We start from the raw sequence: 22,537 nt of genomic DNA on the forward strand, positions 1-22,537 counted from the left end.
TTCTCTTCCTCCAAGCCTTCTACTGAAGTTTGGGCTTCATTCTAATTGCATCCACTTATGCCATGAGTCCACTCTTAAGTCAGTCACTATAGCAGGAAGGGATGGGATTCCACTGATTGACTTGGGCCAACCAATGCCTGCCCCTGAGAGCTGAGGATCCAATCATGCCCACCTGAAAGGCTTCATAATGGGAAGAGAGTGCAATGTGCACCAGGAAGCAGCTGAAAATATCTACTACTTGATTAAAAATTCCCTGGGTCATCCAACAGCCCCTAAGGAGGACAGCAAATGTCAGTCCAGTTGGCCACATGTCATGGTTGCTACTGAAAGTGGACTGGCCAAAACAGAGGCGCAGGTGGACACGCTTCAACTCCTCAGGAACCATAAGAAGGATTACATCTACCTTAAAACAAAAAACAACCAGAACTGCCAGAAAATCAAACTGTATGGAAGTCCAACAACCAAGGATTTAAAGAAGAAATACTCATCTAGATGAGTAGGCATCGGCAGTGGCTGTGGCCAGTGGAACAAGCAGTCCCACGTTCATGTGTGGCAGATAAAAGTTTGGAGGGACACCTGGAGAGCGATCCCAGCCTCAGGACACACTATGCAGCTCACAGTCCCAGTGCAGGGAAAATAAAGCCTCATTGCTTCTGGCTGTGAAAACCAGTAGGGGTTGGGGTGGTGGAAGAAATTGCTGGTCTCTCAGGAGAGTCCATTTAGAGTGTCCACATGGTTCTAGAGCGTATGCAAACCCACCCACTCTGGAAACCATCACCAGGGCAACAGCAAGAGGGGCACCAGTCACATATGAGAAGTGGATGAAGTGCCTATAAAAGCAGCAAGTGCCAAGAAAGTGGCATTATTCCCTCTTTGACTCCTTCCCCACATACAGTGCCATAAAGCAGTGAAACGGGTCACCCAGTACTGATGAATACCTAAGGCTATGCCCCTTACAATGTAATAGGTGCGGCAGCTCTACCTTATACACAGAAATAAACACAGGGAAGCTGTCAAATTGAGGAGACTAAGAAGTATGGCTCAAATGAAAGAACAGATCAAAACTCCAGAAAAAGAACTAAGCAAAAAAGAAATACCCAACCTATCAGATGCAGAGTTCCAAACACTGGTGATAAGGATGCTCAGAGAAATGACTGAGTATGGCAAACACATAAGGGGATAAATGAAGGCTACACTAAGTGAAATAAAGAAAAATCAACAGGGAGTCAATAATGAAGGAAGCCAGGGTTCAAATCAATGAATTGGAACATAAGGAAGAAATAAACAGTCAACCAGTACAGAATGAAGAAACAAGAATTCAAAAAAAAAAAAAAAAAATGAAGAGTTAAGAAGACTCTGGGACATCTCCAAAAGTGCCAATGTCCGAACCATAGGGATGCCAGACGGAGAAGAAGAGCAAGAAATTGAAAACTTATTTGAAAAAATAATGAAAGAAAACCTCCCTAATTTGGCAAAGAAAATACTGTAGACATACAAGTCCAGGAAGCACAGAGAGTCCCAAACAAGTTGGACACAAAGAGGACCATACCAAGACACATCATAATTAAAATGCCAAAGGCTAAAGAGAGAATCTTGAAAGCAGTAAGAGAAAAGAAGAGAGTTACCTACAAAGGAGTTCCCATAAGGCTGCCAGCTGATTTCTTAAAAGAAACTTTGCAGGCAAGAAGCATTCAAAGTGATGAAAAGCAAGGACTTGCAACCAATATTACTCTACCCAGCAAAGCTATCACTTAGAATGGATGGGCAGATCAAGTGCTTTCCAGACAAGGTAAAGCTAAAGGAATTCATCATCGCCAAGCCATTATTATATGAAATGTTAAAGGGATACATTTAAGAAAAAAAATCAAAACTGTGAACAGTAAAATGACAACAAAGTCTATCAACAACTGAATCTAAAAACCAAAATCAAACTAAGCAAACAACTAGAACAGAAACAGAGTCATAGATATGAAGATCATATGGAGGGTTATCAGTGGGTAAGGGGAAGGGGGAGAATGGGAGAAAAGGTACAGGGATTAAGAAGCATAACTGGTTGGTACAAAACAGATGGGGATGTTAAGAATAGTATAGGAAATGGAGAAGCCAAAGAACTTGTATACATGACCCATGGACATGAACTAAGCAGGGAACTGCCTGGAAAGAATGCAGTGCTGGGCAGAGTGGGGAAAAGGGGAAAAAACTGGGACAATTGTAATAGCATAATCAATAAAATATACTCTAAAAAAAGGAAGTAGGACATAACTGCTTTGTGTATCACCAAAAGCCCCAAACACAAGGAACACAAGGAAGGACACCATCTACCAAAGACACTTTATTTTTTTCACATGAACATTCAAGAACAAATAATAATAACAGCAAAAATAACTTGCAAGGGGATCAGACATTGGACATAAATAAGAACACTACTAAACATTGGAGAAAGCCTGTGTGGATGTGGCTGCCCCATTCTTGGGTGTGTATGTGTTGGTGGCCACAGCTGAGTCTCTGCCACCGTGGAAGGCAAAGTCCTCAGTGAAGTACCTCTGGACTCTACATCACAAGGCTGGACATTGGAGCCACAGCATAACTCTCTCTCTCACCATTAGCCAGACAGAAAGTCTGCAATTCAGAGTGACTTCAAGCGCTGGCTCCTGGGAGTTTGGTCTTCACATCTCTTCCTAGGCTCTGAGTCTTGGGTAGGGGATGAATTACAGGAAGTGTCCATTGGCTCATTGAGGAGGGGAATCTGAGGACCAAGGTGGGTCCTGTGTACCTTCTCTTTTATTCATCCTCCCAGTCCAGCTTCCTCCTGCCTCTGTTCCTCCTGCTCCTTGTAATGTTTTCTCTCCCTGTCTCTCTTACCGACTGGCATTTCAAAAACTCTAGACTGCACCCCATGACGGTCATTTCTAGTCCAAGCCTTCTAATTCACAAAAAGACCCTGTATTCCATCGGTTCTCCTGAAAAACCAGAGAGACATGTCTTTTTTCTGTCTTCTTGGTGTGAGGCCAGATCACAAGCTCTTGGCAATTTAAGGACAATGAAATCCCTACAGCTGAGGGATAGAAGGAGAACCTTAAAAGGTGGTATCTCTTCCCATCCCCAGGACTGCCACAGCTGATGTGTAAGAGTCTTCCAAGATTAGGTCACTTATCTGTAGGATATCAACTCAAGAGCAACATTTTCCATGGAGTAAACAACCTTGGGGAACTTTCCCCTAGATAGGAAATGGCTATTGTTGCTCACCAGAAGGAAAAGAAAACCACCTTAACTGCTGTACTGATTGGAGAAAATCAACTGTTTTATAAGTGCTAATAGCATCTAAGAGCATTTAATTTCATAGCTACTTAGCAAACAAGCTGTAGTCTTTGCAAACATTCACAACTTCCATTCAGAGACTAGATGTCAGATGGAAGAAAAATAGCAAGACCAGATCTTCACTGTTGTTCCCTTCTCCATCAGTCTCTTAGTCAAAATACAGGCTCATACATTGGGTTGAGGGCAATGGATGGTTCCAGATTCTTACAATTCTAGACGGAAAAAAAAAAAAAGGAAAGAAAAGAAAAGAAAAAAGAAACACATGAGGAAATTTAGATTCATAAATTATTAACATTATTTGATTACTCTTAAGTTAGAACCTCTCATTGTGCTAGATTTTTGTCCTATGAGATAGGATTCATTTTGTCCATTTCATAGATGAGAAAGCAAACCCAGAGAAGTCAAATAACTTGTCTGAGATCACGCAGCTCATAACAGGAAGGGCAAGGCTTTGAACCCAACTCTGTTTGACTCTAAATTCCACACTTGTTCTACCACTAAAGGGCTCTCTTTAGAGGTTATACTCAAAATAAAGGCATCACTGATAAGGAGGGAAGGAGGTTTTTAATGAGTTTGGTGGTTAAGGTTCACCTTAGGTGGTGCCAACATGTGGTCCCACAGGACATTCATCCATGGCTATTGCTGGCTAGACGCTGCGCCTGACCCAACATGGTGCATGTTGTGCACACCATCCCTTTGTACCCACATCAATCATTTAGACTTCATCGACTAAAGGAAATTTTATGTGCAACATAACCATAAGATTTTAAAATAAAAGTAAGTCAAGTTTTCCCAGAAAGTTCAAAGGGTGTTCAGATCCTTAAGGGCAGTGTGCTCACCTGGGCAGCCTGCAGAGGTGAAACGCACACGAGGAGAGCTCCGGCCGTGCCTGCCCCCTCAGCCCCTCTACCGGCCTCCGCCCCCCTCCTCCTTTATCCTTCTTATTTTTCTACTCTTCTGGGTGTGCCTCACTCTTACCCTTCCTTTTTTCCCTTTCTCCCTTTTTATTTCCTTTTTACTTTTTGAAAAAATCAGTTTCTTCCTTGCCTTCTTTTTCCCGACTCCTCTCTGGCCCCCGGTCTCCTCCTCCTTCAGCATCTCTTGTCCCCTTGTCACTCTCCCCATGAGAGTCGCCTCTTACAGGCTTCCTCCTTTGGGTCAGTTGCACTGAGCAGTGCCAACTACAATGATCCAATACAAATCTAATGAGTACAACCTATTCTTGACAGTCCTTCCATGGGATATAAAAATCACCAGCCTCGTTTTTGCTTTATCTCTTTAGAAAGTGATCAGTTCCCTTGATGCAGTGGTGGGGTGGGGGTGGCGGCTGGGGAGGAAAGGAGAGATTTACATGGACTGCTGGAAAGGATCCACAGAGCTCTATTGACATCCATCAGTCTTCCTTAGGGCTGACCTACATCCTAGGTCCTTACACAGCCTGGGGATTGTAACTCAACCCAACACAACCACTGGAGTTATAGCCATAAGAGCTTATATTTATAAGGGACCTTATGGGAATCTAAAATAAGTTGCTGCTTGTCCTTTTTTTTTTTTAAGTATATTTTATTGATTATGTTGTTACAGTAGTCCCAATTTTTTTCCCTTTGCTCCCCTCCACCCAGTACCCTCCTTCCCTCCAGCAATCCCATCCCATCTAGTTCACGTCCATGGGTCATGCATACAAGTTCTTTGGCTTCACCCCTTCCTATATTATTCTTAACTTCCCCTGTCTATTTTGTACCACCCCCCCCCATTTTTTTTAACAGCTGAGGAAATAGCTGGCCAAGGAAGTAAGTGATATAGCTAAAGATGCATAGATGGTCAGTGTTAGGGACCAAGTGGCTATTTGGAACTTCTTCTGCTCTTTCTCTTTTGATTAAAAAAACAAAACAAACAAGCAAACAAACAAAAAAACAGCCCTGCAAGGCAGCCAGGGCTTGGTGAAGATATAATAGCCAGGTGGGGTGTTTCACTCAAAAAAGCCAGGGAGAAGCCCACAGACTCACCTAATAGTCAGGGCGGGGTATGCCTCTCTGGTTTGCATAGGGATTCTGCATCAGACTGTCTCTGGGGACGGTGGCTCTGATTTTAGGGAAGATGTTCCCTTCTCCTGCATAACTGAAGTTTGTCGTTTGCTGCAGTCTCAGATTTTGAAAGTCATTCTCAATCAAGTTCTGTTCTTCAATATCCTTTGTTTCCTTTGATCTGTAATTAGTAACAGGAATTAGAATGTAACAATGGCAGAAGGTTTCTGAAAGCAAATGTTAATACTCTTTTCAAAACATGTTTTAAAACTTGGAAATATTTTTAAATTTACATATGAGTTGCCAAAAAAATATTTTGCCGAGTCCTCATACATCTTTACCCAGATTCCCCAATTGCTAACATTTCTGAACCACTTGAGAATAAGCTGCAAATCCAATGACCCATTGCCCATAATATTTCGTTACTACATTCAGTGCAGACTCCCCAAGTTTAAGGTCAGTCTCCTCATGTGCTTCGTGTAACCACCAAAACCAGAAGACTAATGCTGATACAACATTACAATGTAATTCCACCAATCCATGTAAATTTTGCTAATGATATTAGTATGCTTGAGTGTGCTTTTGAATTACGTATGGAAATAAGATGATTTGTGATATAATTTCACATTCAAAGAAAGTCAGTGTCTACAGAAGCACCTCAGTGAATGAAACAAGTTCAAGATATAAAAATAGTCTTAATACCTTTCAGTATAGGCCTTTCAAGGACAAGCATTTAAAACCAAATGAAAGTTCTTGCAGATGAGGGAGGCATATGCCCCAGTTAGCTCTGATCATGACCCTGTTCTTCCTTCTGTCCCACAGGCCATGGGTCTGCTCCTATGGTGCCCTAGGCTGTAGGAGTGGCAGGTGGGGTCGGGCTATATCCACAATGCCACAGGGCCCTCCCAGGGCCGTCCTCTAGTCACACTAAGGATGTTGTAGGGGAAGACCCACTCAGCCTGCACTCTGATGGCCAGCCCAGCTGACAACCGAGTTCTTCCCCTTTGACAACACTCCTGCCTAAGGTGCCTGAGGAGAGGCTTCCTTCCCATTGAAATGGGAAAGAAATAACTCTTGGGGTGTGTTCCTAAGAAACACGAATGTGAGGCTGAGTTCAGAGCAAACACGGCTCTGTGGCAGGAGGGAGTCGAGAGACATGGTTCTCCCAGGGCCACAAGGCTCTGCAGCAGCCCCTAAGGACCCTGGAGACCAGGATGGAGAGACAATCCTCCCAAGAAAGGAGGAACAGCCTTGCTTCATAATTGGAAGGTTTTGGCCCTCTCCCTGGAAAAAGGAAAGACATATGCCCAGTTCCCAGCTTCCTGTCCTTATAATTGGCTGTGGGGTAGAGTTACTATCATAATAAACTTTTATTTTTTATTATTATAATAAAAATTTTAAAATGGAAGAAACAAAATATTTTAGGAATCTAAAATCTATTTATCCTCTCACATATAGTACAAAAATACTTATTTGCCAAAACATAAGATATAAGACAAATATTATTTTTAAAAAGTAGTTTTAAAAAAAAAAATCAAAGTGGATCCCCACTTGACACATTTAGAATGAAATAGATAATAGCATTGTCTCCCCCTGTTAATGAAGGGGACTTTAGGATATCTAAGTATTTGTTGAATAAATGAATGGACCCTACTTCTGTTCTTAAGAAGAGCACTTAAAGCCTCCAGCTGAGAAGCAACCATGCAGAGAAAACGTTTCTCTTCAATAAGACCCAGGGTGCTGCAATTGAGGCTGATTTTTGATCATCTGCAGCAAGGTCCTGGGCAGGGGATTGACTTCATGAAAATGACATTGGACAACATCAATGGAGTTAAATACTGTTAAGGGAGTTTTTATGACATAAGAAAATGGTTGCTGTGTCACATTATAGTGTTAAGCAAAAACAACCTAAATAACTTTTTAAAACAAAAAGGATACAAAATTATGTATATAATGTCCTTTAAAAAGATAGAGAAAAACCTGGAAGCATATATTTCCAAATGTTAGTTGCCTCAGGGTGCTAGGTTTTGTGGGTGTTTTTTTATTCTCCTCCTTTATACATTCCTCTATTTCCCAGATTTTCTTCAATGATCATGTAGAGCTTATATAACCAGAAGGTAAGAAAAAAATGCAATGGTTTTAGAGAAGCCCCATCTTACTCCTCTTCTCCTGCCTGGGAAAGACTGTGTTTGGGAAACAATGTCATGCCGGTGGCGCCGTGCCCAGGATAGGGACATTTCCATTCCATACCTCACAAAGAACAGTGCGATTGCCATGCCAAGAATGAGGATGCCAGCGATGGTGCCCACGATAGTGAGGATCAGCTGAAAATCTGAAAGGGAATAGAGAAGAACAGGCAGTGTCCCACATGCAGGCCCCCACTGACTGTCTACTGCACAGGTACGTGTGCTCCCAGGGGCTCCTGGCTATGAGGACTATCGGCTCTCACCTCTGATCCCTCCTGGTCTAGGTTGGATGGGTGGCTCACCTCCTTTAACCCGCCCTCCCCAACTCCAAACCCCAACTGTATCTTCAGAACTCAATCAGAAGAGGCAGCCTTGCCAGATAAAAGGCCACACATGCAAAGGAGGCCATGGTGGCAGGGGTTTCCCGGGCTTCATGGGGACTGGGATTGCAACCCAGGACCATGAGCTCCACTGCCTTTGCCCGCCCACCAAACCCGATCTGGATGATAAGCTGGGGGAACTAGGTTGGAGTTAAATTGTCACTAATGGAGGAGCTAGGTAATGGCTTGATGGTATCACTGAGGGAAGAGTCTGGAGGCTCATTATCACCCATGCTCTTTCTCCAGCTCTGCAGTCTAGCACTACTGAGCACTTGAAATGTGGATATGAAGTGGCCTGTGAGTATAACATACTCAGACACATTTGAAAAAAAACTGTAAAATTTATCATGAATAATTCTTATACTGATTACACATTGAAGTGATAATATTTTTGATATGTTGAGTAAAATAAAATGTTATTAAAATCAATTTCACCTATTTCTTTTTACTTTTAAAAAATTTACTTAGAATTTTAAAGTTTGAAATTAAATATGAAGCTTACATTATATATGTCTATTAGATAGTGCTACTTTAGACACTTGGTCTCTCTACAGCGTGACAGTCCTATTCACCACCTCCAACACGGATTCACGGGGCCATAGACCTTTAAGCCTGGAAAATACCTCAAAGGTCATCCAGCCCAAACATCTCATTTTATCTGTGTGGGTGCTGAAAGCCCAGAAGGAAGAAATGACTTAGCAAACTCAGCCTTGCCACAAAATACAGTAGAAATTGAGAGCATTTCTCATCACTAATTTTGGGGCTGGCTGGGAAGCCAACAGTAATATTTCCTTCATCTTGGAGCACTGATTTTTAATTCATTAGGTAAAATTTTAAATATAAAATAATTAAAAATTAAAGTTAGTATTGTTCCAATCTGGTGGGTGTGGCGCGTGGGAGGAAAGGAAGCAATTGAATTTGCAACAACATATATCAAACTACTAAATAGCTCTGAAATAAAGACATTAGAGTATTTGCATGTCTGATTTCTAGTTCTGCTAAACCTTTTCAGAATATACTGGTTTTTATCCTTTCTAGTAGCAGAAAATGCATATTTAACCTAATGTAGGAAATGAACAGAACGTTAGGACATCCTTGTTTGACTAGGGACTTGTCTGAGGCACTAGCCCACCTCTCGGGCTGAGTTCTGTGATTTCCTATACTGAGGGTGCTGCTGCCTGTGACCTGGGGGTGGGATGGGACGACATGACACAGAAGACAAACTGCAGGCAGATTTTCTCCCTCTTCACAAAGGGAGCCAGAGACTTTAGGTGACCAGACTGAACTGAATTCTGAATGTGATTAATGGTTTTCGGGTGCTTAACAACAAATCAAAAGTTTTATACTCACTGTCTTCACAGTTGACTCCACTGTAACCAAATGCACACCTGAAATACAATGTATAATAGGAAACCATGGTAAAGCGCCTATGGGAGCATGTCAGAGTTCCCACCCGACCTCCATGTCTTTCTATGCATCTTTCTTCCATTCTCTCATCTCTTGTTTCTTCTCTTCTTTCTCTTTTCTTCCTTACAGTCTCATTCTCCAAGTGAGCATCTTTCATGGAGCCCTGGAAGGTCGGGTGGTGGTGGGGGGGGTGGTCATACAATCCCATATGGTCTCATTTTCTACTGACTGAACATTCCGTCCCCTGAGCTCCAGGAATATTCAACAACTCAGGCAAAACTGAACCACAGAAACATGGAGCAGAGTAGGCCCAGTCTACTTTGAGGCCATGTGGCTCTGCCACTTATTGGCTGCCCAGGGAGCTGGAGAAAATTATTTATGTTATCTGAGCTTCAGTTTCTGTGCCTGAAAATTGGGAACTAATACATTTCTGATGGTGTTGTTGTGTGAGAGGTGTAACCTAGTGTGGTTCCTGGCACATAGAGAATGCTCAAAAACTACTGCTGATGCTGCTGTTGACAATGACAATGATGCTGATGACGATGATGATGGTGCTCTATACCTACTAACTTATGCCAGTATACCATCTCCTGGACCCTAAAGCCATGATGCAAGCTCTATCCTTTCTATCCTTTAGCCCATAAATAAGCTCCAGCTATGGCAAGATAAAGAAGGAATGATTTCTCTTACGCTTGACACTTCCCACGATCATCCTTCTTGTAATCCGGCAGACACACGCAATCAGGGGTCCTATTGTCCATCACCAGGCATTGCATATTGTGTTCTGCTTTGCAGGCATCAGGACACTTTGGACTTAGAGCTTCAAATGAGAGTGATTTCTGGGTAATTTTCAGAAACAACCCCAAAGTGATATGTCACAGAATACATTTTTCCCCCACATTTTTTTCTAGGTAAAATGAGGTGCTCATTGGCTGTGCACAATGTGACCCCTGCGAAGTTGCTCATAGGCTGTCTCACCAGCCTGCAGCCAAGGTCACACTTCAGGTCCATGTATCTAAGTCCCAAATTCACATCCCTCAGAATCTGAAATGCACATGGACTCTTGAGCAGTAAAGCTTGTATTTTGCAAATGAGAAAGGACAAAGGGTAGGAGTTGCTAAGAACATTTAGAAGCAGATGGAATCCTTACCAAGACAAATAGCTGTCTGTGGGTTAGGTCTTTCCAGCCCAGGTTTGCATTTACAATCAAAACCATTGTTGCAGTCATCTTTTGTCTTTACACAACCATAAAACTCACACCGATCTTGTACTGAAGGGCACAAATAATTCAAAAATATATTCAGTGAGACAGGACGGATAAAGCACCTCATGAAAGTCTGACACTCTGTTGTTGTTATAATTGCCTTTTAATAAGTTTTGGGATTTTCATCTTCTAGGGAGTAGAGGGACTGCATGAATTGCTCCTCTGCACCAATTCTGACCCAGGGGGAAATTGATTGGCAGGCAGAAGTGATGGGTCCCTTGTAATACAAGAAGTAAGTGATAGTCAGAGAGAGGAGTATTAGTTTGACAGAAAAAGTACAATATTCCCTCACTTATCACGGGTATTATATTCTAGACCCCCCTGCGAAGTAGGAACCTTACATTTATTCTACACTCTTAAACCTACATAACTTTAACAACATACACATACAGTACCACAAAATCCCACGATATAGTGAAAAATCTGCGATAAATAATTAAACATAATATTTTTTAAAATCCTGCGATACAGTGAGGCTGCGATAAGTGTAGTATTAACATGTTCAGAAAGGAAAAGGTGTAATTCTGAGGCATGAGACTCTGGAAGATGAAAATAATTCGAGAAAGTCAGAAGGTCTAAAAATGTAATTCTAACTGTGCAGCAGATAAACGAGCTGTAAAAACAAAAAAGTAGGAAGAAGGTGTGGTGATTTAAGAAACTGCTATGGTTGAGACTTCTAGCCAAGATGGAGGTGTAGGTAGACATGCTTTGCCTTCTCGTACAACCATAAGAAGGATAACAGGTAACCTCAAAGGAAAAAACAACCAGAACTGCCAGAAAACCAAACTGTATCGTAGTCCAACAACCAAGGATCTAAAGGAGAAACATTCATTCAGATGGTTCAGAGGCTTGGAGATGGGAGCTAGGCCAAGAGGACGTGGTGTGGCAGCAGGGGGCAGCAGTGGCAAGGCAGCGGTAGGGGTGGTGGGGGCTGGTGGGATGGGTGGTCCCGCATTCACATGTGGCAGATAAAATCTGAGAGGGACACCTGGGGAGTGATCCAGGCCCCAGGTCAGACTACACAGCCCAGGGTTCCAGCACTGGGAAAATAAAGCCCCAAAGATTCTAGCTGTGAAAACCAGTGGCGGTAGGGGCGGCAGAAGAAACTGCCCACCTTTCAAGAAAGTCCATTTAGAGTGCCCTCACAGTTCTAGAGTGTATGCAGATGCATCCACTCTGGGAAGTACCATCAGGGCAACAGCAAGAGAGGTGCCAGTCACATAAGGGAAGCAGGCGAAGTGACTGGAAAAGAGGCAAATGCTGAGCAAGTGGAATTATTCCCTCTCTGACCCCTCCCCCACATATAGTGCCACAAAGCAGTGAAATGGGTTGCCCAGCACTGATGAATACCTAGGGCTCCAACCCTAAATGTAACAGCTGTGGCAGCTCTACCTACTACACAGAAGCAAACACAAGGAGGTGGCCAAATTGAGAAGAAAAAGAAATATGGCCCAAATGAAAGAACAGATGACAACTCCAGAAAAAGAACTAAGCAAAAAGGAATACCCAATCTATCAGATGCAAAACACTGGTAATAAGGATGCTCAGAGAACTCACTAAAGCAAACGCATAAGGGAAGAAATGAAGGCTACACTAAGTGAAATAAAGTAAAATCAACAGGGAACCAATAGTGAAGAGAAGGAAATGGAGTTCGAATCAATGAATTGGAACATAAGGAATAAATAGACAGTCAATCAGTACAGAATGAAGAAACAAGAATTTAAAAAAAAACAAGGAGAGAATAATAAGACTCTGGGAAGTCTCAAAAAGTGCCAACATCCGAGTCATAGGGATGCCAGAAGGAGAAGAGGGAGAGCAAAAAATTGAAAACTTATTTGAAAAAATAACGAAAGAAAAATTTCCTAATTTTATGAAGGAAATAGATGTACAAGTCCAGGAAGCACAGAGAGTCCCAAACAAGTTGGACACAAAGAGGACCATACCAAGACACGTCATTATTAAATGTCAAAGGTTAAAGGTAAAGAAAGAATCTTAAAAGCAGTAAGAGAAAAGAAGAGAGTTACCTACAAAGAAGTTTCCATAAGACTATCAGCTAATTTCTCAAAAGAAACTTTGCAGGCAAGAAGGTACTGGTAAGAAGTATTCAAAGTGATGAAAAGCAAGGACCTACAACCAAGATTACTCGATTCAGCAAAGCTATCATTTAGAATGGAAGGGCAGATAAAGTGCTTCCCAGACAAGGTAAAGGTAAAGAAGTTCATCATCACTGAACCCTTATTATATGAAATGTTAAAGGGACTTCTTTAAGAAAAAGAAGATCGAAACCATGAACAGTAAAATGGCAACAAACTCACTATCAACTACTGAATCTAAAAAACAAGAACAGAACCAAAAACAAACTAAGCAAACAGCTAGAACGGGAACAGAATCATAGATATGGAGATCATATGGAGGGTTATCAGCGGGTAGGGGGAAGGGGGGGAATGAGGGAAAAGATACAGGGATTAAGAAGCATAATTGGTAGATACAAAATATACAGGGGGGGTATTAAGTGTAGTAAAGGAAATGGAGAAGCCATATAACTTATACACATGACCCATGGACATGAACTAAGGGGACGGGAGGATTACTGGAAGGAAGGTGGTACCAGGTGGATGGTGGAAAAGGGAAAAGAATTGGGACAACTGTAATAGCATAATCAATAAAATATACTTTAATAAAAATAAAGAAACTGCCACGGTTTGCACAAGAAGCTGTCAAATAAGACATAAACAGAATACGGAAAGAAGTTCTCATAACCCAAGACAGAATATTAAAACTGTGACAGAGAAAGTCTAGCACCCTCAATATCTCAGGCTTGCCACAAACAAAACCTAAAATAACAACAACAAAATCCAATAACAAAGAACAAAGAGTTAAAGTGAAAAAAATGGGCAAACGAATGAAGAGGTGGGGTGTGTGTGTGTGTGTGTGTGTGTGTGTGTGTGTGTGTTTTCCATGCTAGAAGGGCTCCTGGAAAGGCCAGGCCTGTTGGTATAATGTTGGTGGATAATAAGAAAAACAGAATGGCTCCACAGCTATTTTTCTCCAGTCTCTCTGCCAGGAAACAATAGATGGAAAAAAGTTGAATGGATATTGCTAAAGGGTCTGTAGCCCAGTGAGAGAGAACAGTACAGAGGAACCCCCATCTTTTGTGATAGAATTTTAAGTTTTTATCATTCTAGGTCCTGAAAGAATAGTGAGAGTCTTTGTGAAATATTAAAGAAAGAAGAAACATGCTGAAAAACTATAAATGAACAGGATTTGTTTATATTTTTAGAAAGAGAAGTAAGTTTTGCTCACTAGGCCAATGAGGTTACAATCATTAAAAAGCAAAAATTTAAGAGACTAAAGAAAGAGCCTTAGAAGGATCAAAAAGAAGGATGAGGGAGGCAGGAAGGGGATCAAGAGAAGGGTGGGTGGAGGCCCAGAGAGAAGGGGACTTCAGGAAGGGAAGGACACCAGTGTCAAATGCTACAGACAATTCAAACCGATTGTCGTAATAGAGGCCTTTGGATGTGGAGACCAGGACTGAGAACCAGCTGCACAAAGCTGCCACCAGGACTGGCCTTAACAGGTATCTCTGAGATGAGGAACTTCTGAGGACTGCTGTAATAGTGTCGACTTATTCATGCCTTCCTGCATCTATGCCCTTTGGTAGGACCTGCCACACTCTGTTTGGCCACGTGAATTGCTTTGGCCATCAAGACAGTGTAAATGTGATGTAAACAGAAACTTGAGAAGTGCCTGTGCATTGAAACTTACCCTCTTGCTGCTCTTGGAACCCTTTAGGATTAGCCTGTTGGAGGATGAGAGACAGTGTGGAGCAGAGACAAACCATCTAGCTGAACCATCTTAGATCACTCAGCCACCAGCTGACCCACAGGTAACAGCAATTGCTTAGGTGAGCTCAGTGGAGATCCCACCAAGCCTGGCCTAGATCAGCAGAACTGCCCATCTGAGCCCAGTCCAAATTCTGACCCATGGCATAATGGCATTGCAATAAATAATAGGTCACTGAGTTTTTGGGTGGTTTATAACCCAGCAAAAGTGAATTGTTACAGTTATGCTGTGGGCTTGTGTGTCTGCTTAAAGGAGAAGCAGTACAGGTAAAATTTCTCTCATCATTTGGAAAGCTACAACTTGGGATAAAGCCCTTGTTTCACTTTGCTTCATCTTTCTCTGTCGAGAGACTATTTGTCCAAGATTACATTCCAAACAGAGAAACAAACTGTTCAGTTGATGACTTGGGAGATGGTTGGAAAGGAGTAAAAGCAAGTGAGGGAAGAAAGGGAGGATGCATGGACTGGTAAAAAGGGAACTTGGAGACACCTACATATTTAGTTATCTAGTTCTTCTCACCCGCTTCTTACATATGATGAAAAGGTTTACAGAAAGGTAGGTAGGTGTTTAGGGAAACTTTGAATATAATTATTTAATACTTACTGATATATTCTGTAATGTTAGTAGAGTTTGAAATTGCATTTTTAATCATCTGAGATATGTTTTTCTCATTTACTTCTGTAGTTTCTGCAAAAAGGTTTACTACTGTTACGCTCACAACCTTGTCATCAGCATGCATTTCAGATCTTCCTGGAGCAGGTATTCTAAAAATGAAATGAATTCATCACTTAATGAACTAAATTCAGGCATCAACAAATAGGTCTTTGAACTTCCCATACTTCCAAATTTCCCAGTTCTAATCTGATCCACACATATATCCACAAATGGGGGCCCAACACGGAGGACTGGGATTGCAACAAGATGGCAATTTATAGGCCCAGAGATCTCTATTCAATGTATTTTCAGAAGAAATCTATGGCTAAAATAATGTCCTGTTGGAGGAAAATTGTGAACAATCATTTTTTAGGATCTAGGAGCTTAGAACTTACCAGGACTAGAACAAGTAATCTCTGAAGTAGGAATCTGTCACTTTCTGAAGAAAATCAAGAGTAAGTCTCTTGCTGGGCTGTTAAACCTCGGAATTGTACTTAGAGAGAGAGGGGGGTGTGTTCCTCGCTGTGCACAGAGAGAGCAGTAATCAACCATATGGAGTCTGGGTCACTCCCAGGAAGGGCCAGCAAGTCAGCAGGCAAAGTGGATAAGGGATTGGGCCTGGGTATCCATGACCCAGAATGACCCAGAGGAGAACTGGAACAAGGAGAGATGGGGCTGTGGGAAATATGAGCTTATAATACCCCAAATATCACCAAATGTTAAGTGTCTGCTACAAACAAGACATTGAAAGACTAAATTATCACTGCAGTTTGGAGCCCTAACAACAGCTGGGCCAACTTCTAATTCTTTCATTGCCCCAAGGGAATCAAGTGATACAACCCCTGAGAAAGAAATAAAAGGACTTCTAAAAACTCCCTTTCTATCTGATTTGTGGCTGTATATTTTTAAGACCCTGGATATACTTTTCCTGTCCAGCTTTTTTTCTCTACTCCATTTTGACTTTTGAATAAATACAGAAGCTCAGAAACATAGCCAGCCGACTTGGGAAATGTTTACAGCCATGTTGGCTCTTCAGAACATTCAGCATAATCCAAAACATTAACCAAATTCTGTTTTTAGGAAAAATTACCTTAAAAGGGAGTCCATGTAAAACTCAACACCAAAACAATCCCAAAACCACCCAATTAAAAAATGGGCAAATGACCTGAATAGACACTTCTCCGAAGAGGATACACAAATGGCCAATAGACATATGAAAAGATGCTCAAGGTCACTAAGCATCAGAGAAATGCAAATTAAAACCATAATGAGATACCATCTCACACCTGTCAGAATGTCCATATTAATAAATCAACAAACAAGTGCTGGCGAGGATGTGGCACTGTTGGTGGGAACGCAGACTGGTGCAGTCACTGTGGAAAGTATTATGAAGATACCTCAAAAAACTAAAAATGGACCTGCCTTTTGACCCAGTGATCCCACTTTTGGGAATATATCTGAAGGAACCCAAAACACTGCTTGGAAAGAACATAAGCACCCCTATGTTCATTCCAGTGTTATTTACAACAGCCAAGATATGGAAGCAGCCTAAGTGTCCGTCAGTAGATGAGTGAATAAAACAGCTATGGCACATTTACACGATGGAATACTACTCAGCCATAAAAAAGAAGAAAAATTTACCTTTTGCAACAGTATGGATGAACCTGAAGAACATAGTGCTAAGTGAAATAAGTCAGTCCGAGAAAGACAAGTACCATATGATTTCACATATATGTGAGATCTAATGAACAGACTGAACTAACAAGCAACATAGAAACAGACTCATAGATGGAGAGCAGATGACAGCTAGTGGTTGGGGGTGGGGAGTCAGGGGGTGTAGGGGTTGAGCAAAAAGGAAAAAGGACTCATGGACATGGACAACAGTTTGACGATTGTGGAGGAAGGGGGGTATAAGAGTACTAAATGTTAATGGAAAAAATACAATACAAATTTTTTAATAAGAAAAAGAAAATTAATTGTTCTAATCAATTACATCACAGGCTAGAAAAGATAAGTTACATGATCATATCAATAGACGCAGAAAAATCCAACATTAATTCATGATAAAAACTCTCCATAAACTAGAAATAGATGGAGACTTCAACTTAATAATTTCTAAAAAACAAAGAAACATATCAAAACCAAAAGAGAGTCCAAAAAACCAAATGACTTGAGAATTTTCATTTTAAGTCATCCCCCATGTTTCATTTATGATAGATTTGGAGGTAGCAGAGAAGGTAGATGGCAATGAGAAGGGGCCCTTGATACAAATTATTCTTTATCAGTTAAAAAATGACCAGAAATCTATGATATAAATGTACCGTGGGGCTAGGAAAGAAATGCCATCCATAATTTATTCTTTCAAAGACTCTATTAGCTTACACCCCAGTTTTAGGAGGCAAAACACTGTACTCATGACTTAAGGAGAGCCACTGTGTACATAAGTGACACAAAGAGGTATAGTATAAATGACTAGAGCACTAGACTTGGAGTTAAGAGACCTGCAGCCTAGACACAAGATTGCCACAATATTTTGTGGCCCAAAGCCAGTGATAACTTCCCTGCGCCTGAGTTTCCACCTCTGTCCAAAGAGAGATTTGAGAGTTAGAGAAATTCTGAGGATCCTTCCAATTCCAATATTTGTACCATATACAAAGATTTTGGGGACTCAAAGGCAAGAACATTGGACTAGAGCCCTAAGAAGTGTCTTCCTAGGTGAGACTAAGGTCCATTCATCCTGCCACAGCCCCATGGGGGAAGTAGTGCCTGGCCAGGACACTGAGCTCAAGGTAGAATGTCATCTCTGAACACCCCTGGCTTTCTTTTAATAATCCCATAAGAACAAAAGGTAAGCCACAATTTCAGGGAACCTTCCAAATGACCATGTGGGACCAATTCCCCGACACACTTGCAGGGGCCCATATTCTGGAAGGGAAATAGATGGGAACTAACACATGTTGAAATCATCTATGTGCCAGGCACTTTGTGCAGGGGATCTTTTGAATGTTATCTCATTTATTTTTCCCAAAGTTCCAGGAAAGTTGATCAGATTATCCTAGGTACACAGACGAGGTAATAAAAGTTCAGAGAGGTTAAAAACAACTGGCCATTCATGCAGCGAGAACGTGCTGAGGCCAGGATTCGAGTACAGATTTGGCTGAAGTCATCACATCTCACTGTCCCTGTGTTAGCCAGTAGTGCTCAAAGCATGAGCTCCCTGTTGTCCACTAAATCAAACCGAATGCCCTGAAACAATGCCTAGCCCTCCAGCAGCTGTCTGCTATGAATCTCAGCTTCAGAGCCTCTGCGCTGGGGCCCAGCCTCTCTGCCTGCTGCCAGCTGCCTGCTGCCTGCTCCTTGCCACCCGGCACTGTGCCTCTCATTAGTCTGTCTGCTGGTCTCCTGGCTGCCAATCACACTTGCCCCTCATTCACCATTAAGCTCAAAGCTCACTACCTTCAGGAGGCCATCTCTGAATTTATATGTATGAATACATCCTGTATCTTATTCCACAAAGAATTTGACAAAGCTTATAAGATAGATGCAATAATAAAACCATGAAATATGAATACATTAGGGTTCTTTCTCTGCACATTATTTATCATAGAGCATTCTTTCCTCAGCCTGCAGTGCCAGTGTGGTAACATGTTTCAGAGAAGGCTGAAATAAAATCACTAACTTCTTGAGAATTCTTTGCCTCTTTGGGTCTCTAAATAGTGCTCAACACTGGTCATTGGATATTGATATGCTCAATAAACACTTGTTCTTACTGCAGGGAGAGCTCACTACTGGTCTTTTCATAGCCATGTATGAGATTTGGGTATTATCTACCTCGGTCCCCCATATGAGGGAAGACGTGCCCATGAGCCACTCATTCTCCTCCTGGCCCCCTGGAATGCATGTTCCAGGGATTGGCCAGGTGTGGTTTGTAGCCAAAGAATCAAACCAAACAAACCGATCCAGGTGATGCACTGGACCATGTGTGCAAATTGCTGAACAGCCAGTCACAGACCGTCTTGCTGTCCTCAGGCTACACTCTGCCCATCCACACCAAGGTCAGTGTGACATCAGACTGACCACTTCTTCCTGACTTGTGACTTTCTCCCCAGAGGGCCAGAGTGTTGCACAGGGAACTCAAGAGAAGATGAGAAGTTAAGCAAACACACACCTGCCTCCAAAGCAACCCATTGGTCCATAGCAATCTTACCTTATTTTCTGAATTACAGTCTGTCCATAATCAACACTCATAAATGTGCCTTCGAACTGTGGAAAAGAAGGACAGATTTAATAACAAGTACAAAGAGTCGGAAATGTGATACTATATTTAGGTTTTAACATATATACATTTCTAAACTGTATGTAAATATACATGGTTCATCACAGCAAATTGTTTATTCTTGACATGCTCTCTAACACCTTTCATTATTTTTTTCTGTAAAATAGTAAGAATTTAATATAAGTCAGGGTTATCCAAGAAAAAGATGGGAATATAACATAACCAAATCAAAGATTATACTCCTAAAAATTAAGGTGACTAACTTAATACTTTTGTCTTTTTAAAGTCAAGATGAAGTTTTGCATATTTTTTAGACTTATCTATATGCCTGTGTAATGCATGCATCAATGTACCCAAGGAACACCTCTTTAATTGTCTCCAAGGCAATTACACTAGGGGACTTAGAAATTACAAAGATGGGCTGGTCCAGCTCTGGGAGAAAATAGAAACCATACCGTGAGGTTGAGACAGGTAAGTGTCATAGAGCGATATGATCTACCATGGAAGTTCAAGGAAACTCTCTTCCATAAGTTGCATAATTTAACTTCTTTGAACTTCACTTTTCTCATTGGAAACTTGAGATAGCAGTAATTCCTACCATGTAGGGCTATAATGTATATAAAATGAGATGGTTTTGTGAGCTGAAAGGTGGATCTTATTAAGCTTGAGTTGTGTTCTAAGAATAGAGACAACTCTAGATACCTGTAGAGAAGTAGCTAGAGACAAAGCTGAGGATGAGATAGAGGTGAGCTGAGGGTCCCAGTGAGATCATAAGTTCTTTGAGGCCAAAAACAGGTTTGTTTTCTCTTCCTAATGACACAACCTCCTCCCCTCCTACCTGACAGCACTCAGTATAGGGGAATCCCTAGGAAAAGTTCAACACTGGTTGATTGATGCTTGAACAAATTAAATGTGAAAGACATGACCTTGGACGTATCTTCCCCTCTTTGGGTCCCGGTCTCCATATTTATTACGTGAGTGTTGAACTGAGTTGATGGAACCTTTTATAATGCATGACTTAAAAAATTTTTCTTCCCTATGAGACCCCACATTTTAAAAGATCATGGCAACAAATGTCATTTAAAAAGATGTTAAATAATTTCTCTTTTATTCTAGTCAAATTCAAATAAACTTGATGCTTTAGTTAGCCTGGGCAGCCTATATCCAGAATATGTCCATTAAAAAAATTATTTTAAATATTAGAAATAGTTGGTATATGTATAAACCATCAGGGAATTGGAAATCCACTTAGAAACAAGTTCACTAGACAACCTCCAAGTTCCCTTCAGCTCTCCTGCTGACCATTACCCATTTAATTTTCTTAATCCCAAAGAAGAGATTGTGAAATTAGCATGTGGCATAGGAAAAAGTGTGGTTTTTTTCCTCTTCAAGGTCACCCTTTGAGGATGTTGTGATATACACCTTTAGGTCTGAAGAACTGTATGGTTGAACACGAAGCAGGTGCTATCCCAACAGGCCTGCCTGGCCTCCATTGCACTGCAGAGCCAGCAAGTGAGAAGAAGGCAGATTTGGGTTCAAATTCTGACCTCATCCCTCATCAGCTGGGTGACTTTCAGTCAATTACTTAACTTTTCTGACCCTTGACCACTTGATCCACAAAATAGGCGCCACAGTATTATCCCCCACCACAGGGCTATTTCGAGAATTAGAAATATTACACAGAGAATGCCAGGCACAGCAAGCAACAGGGGAACTCCAAATCAGGACTGTTCATTGGGAACCAGCTGGGTAGAAAATACATCCTGGGAGACTTCTCTGGGTCTGAGTTGGGACTGCCCCAGCTACAAGGTCTGCTAGGAGGACCCTGAAGAAAATACATTGTCTCTATTTTCCTATCTCTAGGAGCTGCAGGGGAGTTCTGGCATACCCCTTTGGGATTAACAACCTCTTGGAAATTGTAAGAATGCTCTAGCCACTTCTTGGTGCCCCAGGGACCATAAAGATTTGACTGAGATCAAGTCTCTGAACTGGTCTCTGAAGACCAGGGCACAGGCCTGGAGCTGGAGGGGCCTTTTGGACGCTCATACCCAAAGCAAGTTTAGGAAATGTAGTGGCTACAGTGGCTGGTGCCCAGTAAAGCCACATGAGAAAATCAAGGGCCTCCTTGGAAAAAGGAACACATTGATGTTCCCTTCTTCATTGTACTGACTCTCATTCAAGCAGGCAAATAGGAATATAGGCCCAGGATGAGAGGAGATATCATGAACAGCTGGCCTATCATGCACAGGGTGTGTGGTATGACAAAGCTGCCAGGGCCAGCCCTGGGCTCGGGCACCCAGGGGTTTCATCCCAGCAGAGCCAGGCACTGACACCAGCTATTCCGCCGTAAGCACTGGTTTCCTCTGTACAATCTGTAAGATCATTTGGATAATCATTTTTTTACATTTTATCACTTTTAATAATGAAATCCTTTTGTAATGATGTAATTCTGAATTCAAAGACATTGTCATCAAATAAGACCTTAGTTTCTACAGTCTTACTAAATGTTGAGAAACACTGGCTACATACCCTCCACGAGCCCTTCCAGGTCTAACCTGTGTGGTTCTAGAATGGAGATCTCCTGTTGACATAGCCACTCACAGTAATCAAAATGAAAAGAAGCTATTGTACACTTTGACATTTTTGACAATAGGGAAAAAGGGAACAGATGTTAATTCAGGTGGAGTTCCTCTTTCAGATATTAAAAAAAAGTCATACTAGTATAGAAATGTATGCAAATTGGAATGTAAAAAGAAAAAAGGAACATCTTTAAGCTTTTGAATTCTGTGGGAATAATTCATTTTAAAACATCATTATATTTATCGGTCCATTAAAAATATTCTAATAGCTTATGTAATGACAAATCTGGCAGAGCCCTCTGCTGAGCCAGACATTAGTTAGAGAGGTGCAGGGTCATGTGGAGGCCCAAGGGTACCCAAGGAACTCACACACCGACCAGTAAGGGTATATTTCACAGTTCAGACAATGGAACAGCTGTACTAGTGTGAACCACCTGAAGATCAGCCCTGTCCTCTGAAACTCCGTGTTGGAATGAAGAACACTTATATAGAAAGGATGGTTGGAAGATACTTACAAAGTTTGTAACTTCCATATATAAGTTTTCATAGGCTTTGGACTTTTCATTTTCCAGGTCAGATGTGTCTGACACTTCTACTTGAATTATT

The 22,537-nt window shown here is 41.5% G+C and overlaps 1 protein-coding gene across 1 annotated transcript; it reads right to left on the reverse strand.

Annotated features, from left to right (window-relative positions):
* Nucleotides 1-2,319: 2,319 nt before the first annotated feature.
* On the reverse strand, nucleotides 2,320-22,537 carry MUC13 (mucin 13, cell surface associated). Its single transcript, XM_090277769.1, has 9 exons — nucleotides 22,447-22,537; nucleotides 19,284-19,339; nucleotides 15,026-15,186; nucleotides 10,466-10,585; nucleotides 10,006-10,135; nucleotides 9,259-9,296; nucleotides 7,593-7,674; nucleotides 5,325-5,523; nucleotides 2,320-3,530 (listed from the first exon to the last, which is right to left on the reverse strand). The coding sequence occupies exons 1-8, from the start codon at nucleotides 22,462-22,464 to the stop codon at nucleotides 5,325-5,327; spliced, it is 804 nt and encodes a 267-aa protein (XP_090133895.1). The 5' UTR covers nucleotides 22,465-22,537; the 3' UTR covers nucleotides 2,320-3,530.

Source organism: Furipterus horrens, unplaced genomic scaffold, assembly GCF_987537825.1.
Source record: "Furipterus horrens unplaced genomic scaffold, mFurHor1.1.pri manual_scaffold_1, whole genome shotgun sequence".
NCBI lineage: Eukaryota > Metazoa > Chordata > Mammalia > Chiroptera > Furipteridae > Furipterus > Furipterus horrens.